Below are 15,811 nucleotides of genomic sequence, written 5' to 3'. Positions count from 1 at the left end.
GCTTCTCACTTCTGTGTACTTAATAGCAAATAATGTTTTTCCTCTTTATGTGAAAGGGAGTGATTTTCATAGAATCATAGAATGAATTGGGTTGGGAGGGACCTTAAAGATTCCAACCCCCGTACCATAGGCAGGAACATCTTGCACTACATCAGAATGCTCATAGCCTCGTCCAACCTGGCCTTGAACATCTCCAGGGATGGGGCATCTGTGTCTTGTCTGGGGACAACCTGTTCCAGTGCCTCACAGGAAAAAAATTCTTCATAATATCTCATTTAAATCTCCCCTCTTTCAGCTTAAAATTGTTACCCCTCACCCTGTTGCTGCACTCCCCTCCTTACTTCCCAGCTTTTCTTCTGTAGGTCTCCCTTGGGCACTGGAAAGCTGCTCCAAGGTCTCCCTGGAGCCTTCCCTTCTCCTGGCTGAAAGACCCCAACTCTCTCAGCCTTCAGAGTTCTGATTTCTGTCATGTGTCTGGAGGCATGTACGTAAATATCGATCTAAATGGGCCAATGTTTACTCTTTCAGGAGCTCTGCGTGCTGCTAGAAGAAGTTGTTGCTTCAAGGGTAAAACATTACTTGGAAGCGCCTAAACAACGTGGTCAGTGTAAATCAATGGAACGAGCACCATCTGGTCCTTTGTTTCTTACCGGTAAAATAAATTTTTTAACTTACTGTGAAAAAACATGGTAGGATTGTGTGTTCTTTATTTTCGTCATGAGAAATTTGCCATTGGGAAAGCCAGTAAGCCTGAAATAGTTGGTGTTTGGCTCTGGAATTATTTCACCTATGTTACTGAAAACATTTAAGTGGGTTTTAATTTTCTAGTCATTAAAATAATAAATAGAATGCTTGTACTATTAGTATGAGAGTATATTGTTAGGGTTACATGAATAAATGGTATAATCCTGGGTGCCCCAAACTTGATGGAAATCTTGCTATTCTGCTGAGTCTCATTTCCACATGAACATATAGTTCAGAAGCTTTTCATTTAGAAATAACATCTTTACTTCTCCCTCTTCTAACAATCTGTTCTTTAAAAGTTGCCATGATGTGATAAACAGCATTGTCATTTCACTGATGCTACTGCAGGCTTAGGAGTAGTGTCCATGGCCTTGGGTGTAATTATTATGCAGAACAGAACAGTAGTAAGAGCATTTACCCAAGTGTAATGTTTTTTGGTTTGGTTTTTTTTCCTGTATGAAGGTAGTGAGATTAATAGGTGCAATTTCAGTACATGCGTTTTTTAAAGATAATGATCACTGTAGCTTGTGCTCCAATGTTAAATCAGCTTTGGGGCTACATGGCTTGCCAGCTTTTGTTTAATATTATTTCAGTAGCTGTTCTGGTCATCATGGTGAGTTTTACTGTTGATAGGCTTATCTGCTGGTGTTACATAACCAATTTTTTTTTTCAAATGGTTCTTAGCAAATAATGACTTTTTAAAAAAAAATTATTTTATTACCAGCCTGGAGCACCAGCCTTGTCACAGAAAAGAAGGGCTGCAATAGTAAAGCCTTGACTTGAAAGGTTGACTATGATTCCTCATATTTCCTTAAATATATTGAAATAGATCTCTACTGAAATATGAATTCTGCCATGAATGTAATTGCATACTTAGAATAGACCATCAGTGTATATACTGATACAAGGGTTTGACTTCAATGTATATTATATTAAAAATACTAATCCTGAACAAATTATTTGCCTTTCAAAATATTTTTGGTTGTTGAGGAGATAGATTCCTATAGATTTCTAGTTGCTGGTTTCAGCTTTAAACAGTATTATCAATATTAATGAGTGTTTTTAATAAGGAAAGTACAGGTTAAATACTGTATGGTTGGCTTACTGCAATATTTTAGGCGTGTGACATGACAGGAGGGTTTTTTCTATGCCAAGAACACAATGCCGCTTAAGTAAAAAGCACTTCAGGACACTCAGGGATTTTCAAACCCTTTTTCCCTGTGTGAGCTGTAACTACATTTTACCCCTTTAAAATATTGGTAGTGTTTATAAAACTTATTATTTATTTTTAAAGTTTCCTGCCTCAGTAAAAAGTAGGTTTTCAATATTTTGTAAGATAAAACTAACTGCCAGGCGTAATAATTGTTTTTATACATATACACACAGATGCAACATTAATTTCATGGTGTTCATGAGATTTCAGGGTCCTATATTTTCTTTGATATCATGAACTTTTCAGTAAAAGTACTGGTATGCTGTCCCAGGGTTGTGAGCTGATCTTCTGCTTGACCCTTCCCCTTATTTCCTGAAAATGAAAAGTATAAGGATATTTGAAGATGTCATCGGTAATATCTGTGACAGTTTTATATTGAAAAATATTTACGTTGGATGAGACAGAATTACTTGTCTATCTGTTTTCTGCAGTTAATCTCACTGTCATTAATTAACACTAAAGAAATAAAGGAGGAGAACAGTCTGTGATAACGAACATTCATGTTGAACCGAATTTCCCAATCCGTGTCTTTCCTCTTCTGAGCCTACTTTGCTCTGGGCTGTAATTTGTAAGAAAGGAGTGCTTTGTTCAAGTCCAAGAATCAAGTTTATTCAAGTTACATTCAAGTCTGTTCTTACCTGAGAAGGAAATAGCAGCAGAGGTGGGTGTTCACCAGAGCAATTGGGACCTGCCTCTAAGGTACCGACCTGTTTAACTGAGCCACATGTCTAATAGTCTTTAGCAGTTACGGTCACTCAAATGTGGCTCTGAGACCTTTTGTGTTTTGCCTTCCTCTGTAGGATCATAGGTCCTGTTTGTAGAGTACAAAGAGAAGTTTTTGTGTTTTTTCACAAACAGATGAAATGCGAGATAGCTGGTCAGTGTTTGTCTGATTGTGTTTTGTAGTTTACAAAGAAATACGCAAGCTTGGAATGTGGCTACTGCGTATGTGTACTGTAGGAGCTGCTGGTGAAATGTTTAAGCTTGCAGCTATTGTTGCATTTGGAGGTTATTTAATGTTTTTGAGCTCTTCAAACCAAATGTGGTTTCTTTTGCTCAAAGTTATGCAAGTCTGTGTCTAGAGTTTCACTGCTGTAAAACCCTGGCTATTGCCAGGAAGAGCGTATCTGTAGAAGGACCATTAAGATGCTTATTAGCTGGTTATTTACCACTTTAATAAATATGCCAGGTCAGCATTCCACCCCTATTTGAACTTGCAACTTTTCAGGTTGCTTTTAACTGATTTGTTCTCCATGTTTCAATATGTATTCAAAATCTATTAGAATCCAAATTATTAGACCAGTATCACTAAATTTTTGACTGCCTCTAATATTGAAGCATGTTGTATTAGGATTTTCTTCAGAAATAAAAGGCAAGCTCCCTTACTGTGAGCAGATCTCATCCTGCTGTCTAGATCTGTTGAGCAGAGAAGGCTGTTGTTAAACTGGCTACTGTATCGATTTCGAAGAGAAAATTTTCACTTATCACGATTTCTTTTTAGCATTGATGTTATATAATGTTTAATATTATTTAATAACACCTTTCAGTTTTGTGGGACATAATATAAATATGCATGCATGTTACTTGTTAATTTAGATTTTTTTCATTTAAGTTACGCCCACACAGCAGTGTGTGGTGGGTCGCATACCATCTCATTAGGAAATCTGTGGGTGTTACACGCAGGAGAAGAAAGAAAGAAAGAATGGAAAAATGAGAGAAAGTAGCCAAGACAAGCAAGTTCTTCCTATTCTTCCTTCTGTCTGAACAATTTCCCCACCCCTCCCAAATGGCCAGTATGAATGATTTGCCAAAGTAAGCTTAAATTTAGTCTTTGGACATAGGCTTTGGTACAAACTTTCCATTTTCTGCTTTAGTTAATGTCCAAACGTGTTTGATTTTGGTTTGATTCTGCTTTGGTTTATTTTTTTAAGAGAGAATTAAAATTGGGTAGGTTGTCAAAGGTTCACTTTTACCTGCATCCAGTTTACATTGCCAAAATCATGCAAGAGAGTCATCAATCAGGTATGGTTATTTGAAGTTCACTGAATGTAAGCCATCCAATAACAAACCCGTGTATTAGTGACTTTCTTTCATTCATTAGACAGTAAACCCTACTTCAATAATGTATAATCTTTAAAGGTAGTACATTTATATATACGAGCCATATGTTTTTACTTTACACCTCTTGTCCTACTCAATAACACATGCTGGATTTTAGTGATGATGTCAAGCAGTTGGTGTGTCGTAATGCTCACCTACTGTAGACTTTAACAAGCTAAAAGCAGAGCGTGTTTTTCATGTTCTGTGGAAGGTGGCTGGTTTTGGTTAAAAACAGTGAAAATTAATTATCAAGAGGCTGCAGAGTGGACTGAGATATTAAAACAAGAGAATGACAAGGAAGGACTGGGGAAAATTAGAGGAGAAGGCAAAGTTGACATGGGCACAGAGGAAATGAAAAGGAGGATGCAGAAAGAAAATATGGCTGGTAGAAATGTCCATGTTAGAAATGGAAGGAAGGGAGAAGGTATCTTGTAAACTGACCTTCTTTCCCCTCTAGAGGGAGGAAAAAGTTAACTTGGTTTATCCTACAAGTAATTTTCAGATCTTTTCTCATTCCTTCCCTAGCATCTTTGTTGTTTTTCTTGGCTTGAATGTGGAACATTTTTGCTCTGATTTCAGATTTTTTTTATTGTACAGTCTCTTCTACAGTGAAAATAATTGGAGAGCATGTTGTCACATGGCACAATGAGCTCCCAGCTTGATTTTATCTACTTTCTCTGGGATTCTGTATAATTTAACCTCGTTTTCTAAGGAAATTTGGCCTATTTTGGTCATGTTTTCTCTGTATGTGTCTATCCATCTTTTCCCCAAGTTGCTTTTTGCAAATATGATTGAACTTTATTAGCAGGTAGAAGTCTTAGGTGCTAAGTTTTCAGACATTAACTTCTGATAAGCTTACTGAAGTGAGAAACTTTGAAAAGTACAAGTAATATTATGAATAGTTCAGCTTTACAAAGACCTGGAGTCAAATTGTGCATCATTTAATATAGAAAAATGCAAAAGATGTGATTTCATAAGAAAATACTGTTGCTTACGAAACTGTTTGGCTACTGTATGCACACAAAAAATACACAATAAATCATGATAGTAAATATTCCAAGATGTTTTGGCCTTGCACTTAAGTTTGAACATTATGACATTTTTATGTAAAACATCCTTTTCAGACTGCCCTGGTTTGCTTTAGGAGTGTTTGCTGTTACTGTAGAATGTGAAATGTGTAAGATGTTCACAGGGTGTGTTCCACGTTACAATCCTGTAGCAGCAAAACTGATTTATTCCCACCTTTCCAGCTGTTAATTCTTACTCCTCTGCTGTTCAAGTGTTTTATTTGGTTTTAACTAGAATAATTTCACTTAACCTTGTTCACAGAAATTTGATGGGTGCAACTGGAAGGAAGGTGAGCTATAGCAGATAAGCTTCCCCATGGGACTGAGGAGGACAGAAGTATTTTAAATTAACTTTGATGTTTGCAATTGCACGTTGTAATTTCTGTCTCTCAAAAGAATTATGTTGCAGCTTCTTTACAAGGGACTCGTTTATGATTTGTAGCCAAGTCCTGCAGAACTTTGTGAACTTTACACTTGCATTCATCTGTCTGTGACAACAGAACCTCATAGCTCCCTGAAGTATGCAGTAACTTATGCAATAACTTATGAAAAATGTTTTGATTAGTATCTTGTACTTAATATTTCCTGTATTTGTTTCAGATTACATTTTTCCATTTTTTACAGCCAGCTCATCTGTCCTTGCTATTTCTTATTTGACTGCCTGATTCTTTTGTCTGATGTCTGTTCCTCTCAAAGGTACTCTTTATTCTGTGCTCTGTGTGGTTTTTTTAAGCTTCTGTGGTCACTTAGAAGCAGGAATACAAAAGACAGGCTTTCAGTGTACAGCTTCTGTGGACCTGTTTAATTACTATGAAGTGCAGGTGGACTGGGTAGCAGACAGGTTTGGGGGGATTTTGAGAACTTGTCATTTCAGTTGAAATTTTTTGAAGAATAAGTTTGACTTGAAATTATCTTCTCACATCTTTTGCTAAGATGGTGAATAGGATTTCTGCTAGAAGCAAATTTTAAATTATGGCCTTTATTTAATGGAGGCTCAAATTCCTTGCATTGGAATGTGTAAAATACTAGAGAAGAAATTATTGGTTAGTATGATAGATCTGACTTTCCTTAGCTGTCCAATCTTTACCAATATGTGTGTGGGATAGCTTGAAGACTGTGCTGTACTGAATATGCTACAGATAAAGCAGTGAGGGCAATTTAATGTAATTTGTGCACTCTGCTGAAGTAGAACGTTTACAAATAATGTGTGAATCTGGTCATATATATTGTGCTTGGGTAAAGTATCACTGTACTATGACTACACCTCTAGGCTTTTTATTTTTTCATCTTGGGTACATATGATTGCATGTATCACTTGCCAACTTGCATAGCGGGCTGTGTTGTTTAGATGCATACCAGATCTACCTCTGGTGCGTTACAATAACCCACGTACACTGCTTTCCTATTGTGTTGCTTGTCCATGTGCAGATAATGCTTTGTCTGTGGGCAGCTGTGGTGGCTGTGTGTTTGGGACTTCTGAAAAAACTCTGGAACTCTGTGTCACGGGGCTAGAGATTCTGTTTTTTTAGAGCTAGGTAGTCTTGTTGGGCAATGATTGGAGTCATGAGATTGTTGGTAGGCTGGCACATCAGTTTTTGCATCAGGACTATTGTCAGCATCTTAGGTGTGAAGGTTTTCTGGATGACTTCACGGGAGGAGGAAAGTAGCTTGATTTATTAAAAGCAGCCCAGAAACTCTGAACCAAACCCTACCGTGAAAATACAGTTAAGGAAAGTGGATGAAAAGGGAAATCTAAGGGGAAAAGAAAGACTGTATCTATTCTTTAATAATTAACTAGATTTGATAGCTTCTTTTTCCCTTTTTTTTTAATTAGCTTCACTTTATGTTATATGGGATGGAAAAAATAAGGATTTGATTTTTACTTTGAGATGGAATGTCAGGTTCCGTTTAAAAAAAAAAGAAAAGTAAGCACTCTTTACCAAATGTTTCTAAAGACTGCACTATTGTTTTGGTTACAATGTAAGCAAGAAAGATCAGGGATTTGAAATAAAACCTAAAAGAAATATGATTTCCCTAGAAATGCTTAGAGGAATTTACTTAATTGCAACCAGAAGTTTGACCTGGAAGTGTAACGTTTTGACCTTTTAGCTGTCTGGTTTCCTAAATGTGTTGTTTTGCTCTCTTTAAACTGTGAGAACCTCTTTTTTTTTTAAACACATCTTTAACCTTTGCATTCCCTAGAAGTCTCGATATAAAAGTCCTCAAACTGTCACCAGCACTCCAAGGGAAAAAAAAAAAAAGAATTGTCATTACATTTTAAGAAAAAAAAATCATTATAGATATGTACTGGACATTGATGTCCTTTCTATTTTTATTATAACTGGAAATAATTGTGGGTATAATTTCATGGCCAAATATGTGTTGGAATTTCTTTTAAACTTTCCATGTTACCATATTACACAATATTATTCTCCTTTGTGTTCTTTTGGTCTTAAGTTTTGTTATCATATGACAAAGGTGGAGAGCAAGTACAGTTTTTTAAATTGCGAACATTTTTGTGGATTTATTTATATTTGGAAAATTTTATTAAGGCTGTACAGAAATCCATCCAGATAAAGATGGAGGGCCAATTCCTGAAAAAAAGTTACGAGTGCTTTCGTTGTGTAAGTAGTTAAGTGAGAGCAGTGTTATGTGCATTCATTTCACCAAAGAGGGTGCTAGGTGCGTTGCATTTATTACACTCTAAGTATTTCTGTTGACTACAAAAGCACAAGTGACAGACCGCAGACAAAACTACACCAGCAAAGCTTTGCAGCGCCTAGGCCTTAATTTATTAAAAACGTATAGAAGTAAATAAAAATGCAGTAGTGTGCAGCAAATAATAAAGACTTTTACTTGAGAAGAGGAGGAAAATAATCTTGAATAGGCATTGTGGGTATGGTGACAGAACTTGATATAGTTCATCAACTTCAAACAGATAAGAGATATTCTAATGCAGAGTGAATTACACTTATTCAAGAGAGAAACATACTCCCTGCTGTACAAATTCATGAAAAACAAAGTTGTTTAAATGACAAAGCTTGCTTTAGAAAGGTTAGAAGGTGACAGTTTTGTATTTATTTAGAGTATCTTTCTCTTGTTCTTTTGCTTAAGGTATTTAGTTTCTTTTTTTTGTGTGTGCGCGCATATGGGTTATAGGATACAGGCAATGCCTATCTGTTCTTTTTCTGTTGTCTTCCCATGGCACAAGAAAATCTCAAGATTTTTCATCTTAATTTGAGATTTTTCAACCTTAAATTTGAGATCTAATATTGAGAAAGAGAATGTTCCTTTTGGGATATTTTTGCGCTTAGCATTCATTACATTAATGGCAGAAACTCCAACATACTGCACTGTATAATTCAGGCAGTCCTTTATAATAAAGTTTTCTTGTGTAAGCTAAAATGAGCGGTTTGCTACAAACTGTTTTGCTGCCTCCATCTCTTTGCAACACAACCAGCACCTGCTTCGCTGCTAGAGCTGAGTGGTACTGATCAGGCAATCAAGGTCATAGGCTGTTCTTGGTCTTTTTGGTGATATCTCATTTGCATCAGAGTTCTTGAGAGCAGAAAGCGAGTGGGAGTTATTTGGAAGTAGTGTCTTTAAGCAGCTGACTTAATTACGGTCTATTTGCTAGCATTTAAAAAGAGAAAATACAGAAAGCTTCATTGTGGTGACTTTCCACCTATTTGCTAAGCTTCAGAATTTCCTTACATTCTGACTTGTTATAAACCTAACAAGAATCTGTTGTGTGAAAAGACAAAAAACCCATGAACCTCTGGCATGATTTGCTTTATTCAGACAACAGCATGAAACGCATACTGGTTCAAGTCTGCACACATCTCTTAGAACTCACTTTCTTTTGAAGTGTCCTCTAGATGGTGGCATAGAAGGAAAGAGGATTCATGACATCAGCATCTACCTCTTAGCTCCATTGTCCTATCCCAACAGGATTCCTCGAGAAAGACAGACAAGAACATTTATTACTGCTATATATCAGGATCAGCTTTGCAGAAGCCACCTTTTCACAATTATGCCATCTTTTTAAAGTCCTCCTGAAAATACCTGCTACTACCTTTTCTTTCCTTCTTATTGCCTTCCATCATATCTCCAGTGGCAGACTGTAGTAGGGCTTTTTCACCAAACCCATAGGTTTTTGTAGCCACGTGATGTAATAGATCCCTGACTCTTCTAGTGACCCTTGCCTAAGGAACTTGTTATTGGTATAAGATGAAAACCTTGTCAGCTGTGGGAGGTATAGGGTTAAAATTCTCTCCTCTCTGGTAAGAAGTTTTGCAGAAGTTATTTCCTATTACCAGGGAAAAGAAACAGATCCTGAGAACTGTGAACGGTTTGATTGACCTTACTTGAAAGTCTTTCAGCATTGTAGTAGTGTCACCCACAATAATGTTCTAGTGAACAGTAAGGGGAGCCAGTCCTGTCTGTTAAATTCGGAAAGCCTAATCTCCACTTTTGTTTTTTTGAGTTTTTGTGCTAAAAGAGACTTTGCTTTGTAGAGATTCCTGACATTTAAAATACAAAATCCTCCCTTGCAAGTATTTCATGGCATCAAAAAAATTTCTCAGAGCTCATGGGCTTTCTCAAGTTAAAAAACACAGGGAAAGTTAGGCTGAAAGGACTTATTTTTTGAAAAAGGTATGTACTTTAAAGGCAACTGTATGGATTCTCTTGTGCCCTGGAAAACTTTTCACCATCACAGTGACTGCGTTTCATTTTATCTGGAATCTACCTTGACTGATTGATATAAATAACATTGCTCCATTTGGATACAGTGGTGTCTGGCAGTTTGAGGGAGATGCTCATCTTGATGTGCAAATGTGGCATCAGGCGGTTTTTATCTAAGCTGCTCCTTCATGGTGATACAGCCACTTTGAAGAAAGAGACAGAATTTACCACAGGTCTTGTTTTCCAGTTCTCTGTGCCTTTTGGCTGGTAACAACAGATGCCTTTCTCAGCCTTTCTCTCGGTTGTTTGGCCCATTCCAGTAGTTAAGGAAGTCCAGGCATGTGGCTTTCTATAGAATACAGTTGATATGTTCAAAACAGTGAGGATTCATAAATAGCTTTCAGTTCGTGTGTTAAAGCCCATCATGTACAACTAATAGTACGGTCATCAAGTCTGAAACAAAAGGCTGAAATCAAATGCTGTGTCCTATTAGAAAGCAGGTGGCTATGGTAATGGTACACTGACCATCAAATACATTGCTTTACATTTATCAGCTTGAATGTATTATTATCAGCTGGTACTAGCTATTATTGCTTATAAATTAGGAATGGATGTTGAGATACTGTATCTTAAGAGCTATTTTCCAGGACTGCATCAGACTGCCTCTCCACTCTCAAGTACTAGTTGAGGGGAAGAGGTTGATTTTCCTTCAGAGCCGGTGTGTTCTGAGGACGTCCACCAGGTGCATTTTTCATCTTGCAGCCAAGTGGTCTCTTACGTGGTTTTTCTTCTCAATTCTTTCCTCCAGGATACCTATGACAAGCAGGCTAAGAAATGCCTTATCCTGGATCCACTTCGGCCAGTATAGTTCTGATTTTGGAGTGAATTCTGCACCTCTCCTGCCAGAGGAGAGCACAACAACCCTACTGTTGGATTTCATAAAATGGCTCAGTCCAATTTCAATGTTGATGCTTCGTTCTGAAGGTTTTAGACAGCCTGCCATGCCCAGCTATCAGTGTTCTGATAGCAGAGAGGATTCAGCTAGGCATATCTAATCCTGGCTTGATCAGAGGCATTTAAAGGTTAATGTCTTTTCACCAGTTGGGGACCCTGCTCTCTGATAGGAACTAACTCTGGTCCCCATATCCTTGATGGAACAGAACTCTTACTTATATGTGTTAGCAACTGGCCTGGGTTTAGAAGATTTAGCAGATAGAAGAATGGCGGTAATACTAATAAAGTTGTGAAGTAAGGAGAAAGCAAATCAGTAATCTATTTTGTCTATACTTGGTTTGAACTGACTGTAAGGTGCCTTGGAAAAAGACAGAGGCAAATTATATCACTAAATTTATTTGCAGGTATAAGAGTTTGCAGGATTAGACCCTGCAGCAATGCCCACGCACTTAATACTGCACCTAAGTCTTGGGTTTTTTGTTTTTTTATTTAATCTCTACTTTTTGTATATGAATTTAGTGGCTTGAATGTCTTTTCTTAGGTATTGAACATCTATTTAAAGTTTATGGACTTTATTTTGCATTGTTCAGTACATACTTTGTTGTGTAGTTGCTTGTGATTATCACTTGAAGTAATGAAAATTTAACAAAGTAATTTTTTAAATTCTTAGAGCTGAAGGCAAAACGGATAGAAGGAATGGATGCCAACCTGAGCTGCTTAAGTTCTTCTCAAACCCACTATTTGGTGCATAAAAATTTGTACTAGGTGAAATAGTTTGTTATCATTAACTATGCAGTTGGGGTTTTTTTCTTTTTTGTGGGGTGTATGTGTGTGTAGGAGATAATAGAGAAATTCTGTACCCATTCCGAACATCAGAACAGGCTCAGGAAGTCTTTACAGGCTTTTTTACAGCTGTCTTGTGTCTACTGTCCCTGATCTGTCCTAGACTTGAACTTAAAGCTACCTGCCAAAGTTTGGTTTTGAATCTCTTCTAAATTAGAAATGACAACCTACTCTGGAGCACATGCTATGAACATGAATGTTTGTTTTGGGGAAGGAAAGCTGTGTGATTAACAGTAGGTTTAGAATGAAATGCTCCTTTTTTGTTTTGTTTACAAACTATCAGGAATTTGGATTTGGTGGTGAATAATTTTAAGTGGAGAAGTATGACTGCTAAAAAGCAGTGTAATAATATGTTTGTAGAGCACTTTGAAGATGAAAAGCTCTATATACTGTAAACATTATTACTAGCGTAGCTTAATCTGTGTGGAATAATTAGCACAAGCAGAATGTAGATATATTTTAAATGTACAATATAGAGTTTCAGAAAGTCTAACGCACCTATGTATTTAATTTCACATTGTAACATTAGAAATTAATCCTATTTTTTTTTTAAGATTTTTTAATATTGTGTTGCAATGATTTACTTTGTTATGACTTTCCAAATGTAGAGGCAGCACTAATCATGAAGGCGAAAGATCTGGGCTGGGAGGAAAAATAGGTTTTTTTCTTAATGGTGATTGAAAAATACTGTGAGATGAGAAATAAGTGCCTGTCAGATATGGAAATGTTTGGGGGGCAGCCAGCCTTCTTGGGCTTGTACTGTGGCTTTGGAGAAGGCTTGATTGAACTTAGTTACAGAGCCATGCAGGTGCTAGATTGTACTGGGAAGTGAACACCTGCCAGGGTGCTCCAGATAACTCAGCAGCTCAGAGGCATTTTCCCAGGCTCCCAGATGAATGGTCTGTAATAGCCGTGGGAGAAGGCTTCCCACTGCTCCACACTGTACCACAGCCCTCTTCTTGGCAGGCTTCTGGAAGCACAAGTCAGCTTGGCTGTGACTCCTTTGGAAAATGAGTGTTGCTGGATAGTCTTACAGTAAGGCGTCAGTGTCTGATACTTCCTCTTGGTGTCATGGGGCTATGAAATATAACAAGCAGGGCCAATTACCCTTCCCTTAAAAGGCAGCGCTCAACTGGTGTGGATTTCGGCTGAAACTGAACTGTGGCTTTTTTAGAACCACTTTTACTCAGTTTCATTTTAGGTTTCAGGGTCTGGGGGTTTTTGATGCTTGTTTGGTTTGGTTGGGTTTTTTTATTATTTTCTTGTTTGGTTTTCATTATTGTTTGTTTCTTTGGAACCCAGATCTGATGATTTGGGTACACAGTTTCGAAGCAAGAGAAACAAAAGTCCAAATAACTTACAGCAATTTTATTTCTTTGCCTGTGTTGGTAATCTACGAATGAAGTTATGTCTTCATCGCATGATGAAGAGGAAACTTCAGATTGGGCTAAGTGGATTTGCTGAGCGTAAGATCTGTGAAGTTTCTCTTTGTCACTGGCTGCAAAACAGCGTATGTAACTTGAAGTTAAAACTTTGATGGTATGCTTAAAATAAGTTGGTGATGGATCATTTGGTACATATATGGAAGGAAGGACCAAATGATATTAGGAATAGCAACTTTTGGTCCTTACTGAGTATAGGGTGGCTGTTTTCCCTGGAGGATTAACCCTCAGCCTGCCCAAAGCCAACATTAGCGTATGCCAGTATAGAAACAGCATTGTTGGTGGACAAGTTTGGAACTGAGAACAGACTTAGACTCATGCTGAGTAACTGTGTGGAAAGTTTAAAAGGCTGAAAGCTGCATGAAGTTGTTGGGTAAGAAGGTTTTCTTGTGGAGCTTATATTTTAGTTTCTTATTTCATGAAGCAGAATGGTTCATTGGATAATATATAAGGAGAAAGAGGATATCACAGTTTTTATAGTTCTGCAGTGACTCTGGAAACTTCAAAACTAGGGAAATTTTGCAAACTCCAGCTGACTATGGGTTAGATCAGATGTCACATATAAGAGGATTTCAAAACATTTGATGAGCATAGCTGTATGATACTTTCAAAACAGACGTATCTTTTATGCAATGCATCTTAAAATTTTCTCACATTTAGCAATAAGTAGCAGCAAGTTATCTATTCAGGCTTTTTCAGAAAGTAGTAAATAATCATGGAAATGAAAACTGTTTTCTAGTGTGAGACCCTCTGGGCTGAGCTTATTAGCTCAGATGTAACTCACTGTGAAGGCTTTTATAAGGCTTTCAGAATTAAGCTGACTCTGCAAAAATAGTGTTGCGGTGTCTTGATCTCTTACATAATTATTTTGTTAGATTTGAAGTAGGTGTTACTTTTTCAGCATTAACAGAGGTCTCAGTGGAAGATACTATTATCACACTGATAAATTATTTATATACAAGGTAAATTCTTCGACTTGGCAAACCCTACTAATGACAGTAAAGAATTGTGAGTGCCAAACTGGAAATAGCTAAAAGTAATTTTCTTTAATTGTGCTCATAAGTATATAATTAATAAAGCTGGTGGATTACATCCAAATTTTTCATTAGTGCTCATCATTTTTAAGAGATGGTTCAACTTGTTACTTCTTGATTTGATCACTAAAGGGAAGTCAAATTTTAGGTTTTTTCCTGAGGGGAAGGAAAAAAGATGGCTGATAAATTTCAAAGGGATTGATTGTGATCAATAGCCATAGTTCTTACTGAGAGGTGATGCTGAACAGCACTTGTTAGTGAGCTCCAGGATATCTTATACAAGTAGGAGAGATGTAGACTGTGCAGAAGAGCACGTGTATTTTGGGGCTTATCCTTAGAAATAAGACCTGCCTTGGCGTTTTCTCAGTAGAGACTGAGATCAGGACAAGCTTTCCTTTCTTCTCACAAAGCAGTCAGATTAGAAGAACAGCAGTAGCACTTGATTTTCTAATTTTTCTGTAGTAATTGCACCTAGGGTATCTGACTGTCTTGGAAGCAGCAATAATTTAAGTCTTGCAAAACTCATCAGAGTTAGGAGAAATACCACCCTCTTTTGCGCATTCATTTTAGTGAGGTGTACAGAGAGACTGTGGAGGAGGAGTAACAGTTGCTAACTTCTTTCCATTTCAGTGGGAATTAGGTTGCTAAATACTTTTATGAATCAAGTCGTAACTGATTTACTCAGGGTCGTTTGGGGAATTTAAGTAGAACAAAAGTAAAAGCTGATTTCCTTAGCTGAAGTCTAATAGTCTCTTCGTTGTAATACAATCCTCTCTGTCCTGTTCTTATGCTCCTGGTGCACAAGGATTTCTGTCATTCTCAGGAATAGAGGCTGCATCTGTGTATTATGTAGGTATCTGCTGGGTCAGCCAGGTTAGCTCTATTTACTTGTATATACTAACAAGTATAAATGTATGCATTTATCACTAAATTCAGTGGAATTGTAGATAATTAAGACCTTTCATGTTTGGTTGGTTGGTTGTTTTTTTTATAGCTGGCATTTTTTCTATCAGCTCTGAGTATGTCACCTTTCTGTAGAAGTCAGTGAAGTAAAGGGTTGTCTGTAGAGTTTGTGTAGAATACATAAGAAAGCATCATGGTGAATAGGACTCCAGCCTATTGGACATGTGACCATGACATTAGGCTATTAGGCAGATGACATCTCTGACCAATTAGTTGATTTAAATTTATTTCTCTGGTTGGATACCAGAACTAGGTGCTTGTTTAGATTTTTCCTGTACTTTAGCCACCAGCTTTTTGAGACTTCAATATGTTAATATTTAAAAATATTCCTTTAATGTTATGTTTTCTTTTGTATTCTTGAACTGCTGTTTTGTCTCACTCCTGTTTTCATAGATGTGTAACACTTAGAGAAAAAAATGCCCAAGATATACCCTTGCAGTTAATTATAATTATGTCTTTGTTTTACGTTGCAGCCAACAGTTTTCACATTACTGCCTACTTTATGAAGAGATGGGTTAATCTCCGTTGTGCTGTAGGGAAACATTATCGTGGTAAGTAATCGGTTTCTTATAGTGTTACTTAGTATTCTGTATTCTGCATTTCTGGAATTATAAAAAAAGGGGAACATAAACTAATACTTGGTCAGATTTTGGTCTACCTAGTCAAATTTTTTTCAGAGCTTGGTTTTGTTTTTTTCCAGAGAACATTTGCTAAAAAAACGGATAAGTGTTTCTTAACATACAATGGATGTTTTTTAAACTTAAA

At 37.0% G+C, this 15,811-nt stretch overlaps 1 protein-coding gene across 6 annotated transcripts in view; it reads left to right on the top strand.

Annotated features, from left to right (window-relative positions):
* SLX4IP (SLX4 interacting protein) overlaps positions 1 to 15,811 on the top strand; it is a 75,196-nt gene that overhangs the window by 38,643 nt on the left and 20,742 nt on the right. For 5 of the 6 annotated variants that reach the window (XM_069850186.1, XM_069850187.1, XM_069850185.1 and 2 more), the window contains 2 exons: positions 529 to 652; positions 15,520 to 15,597. In XM_069850186.1, coding sequence (XP_069706287.1) covers positions 529 to 652; positions 15,520 to 15,597 — 202 coding nt within the window. Of the gene's footprint in view, positions 1 to 528; positions 653 to 5,748; positions 5,821 to 15,519; positions 15,598 to 15,811 lie in introns of those variants that run through there. The other variant, XM_069850191.1, reaches the window with a different exon arrangement.

Source organism: Phaenicophaeus curvirostris, chromosome 2 (genome assembly GCF_032191515.1).
Source record: "Phaenicophaeus curvirostris isolate KB17595 chromosome 2, BPBGC_Pcur_1.0, whole genome shotgun sequence".
Taxonomy (NCBI): Eukaryota; Metazoa; Chordata; class Aves; order Cuculiformes; family Cuculidae; genus Phaenicophaeus; species Phaenicophaeus curvirostris.
The sequence above is the reverse complement of the archived record's forward strand: the minus strand, read 5'-3'. Positions and strand labels throughout refer to the sequence as shown.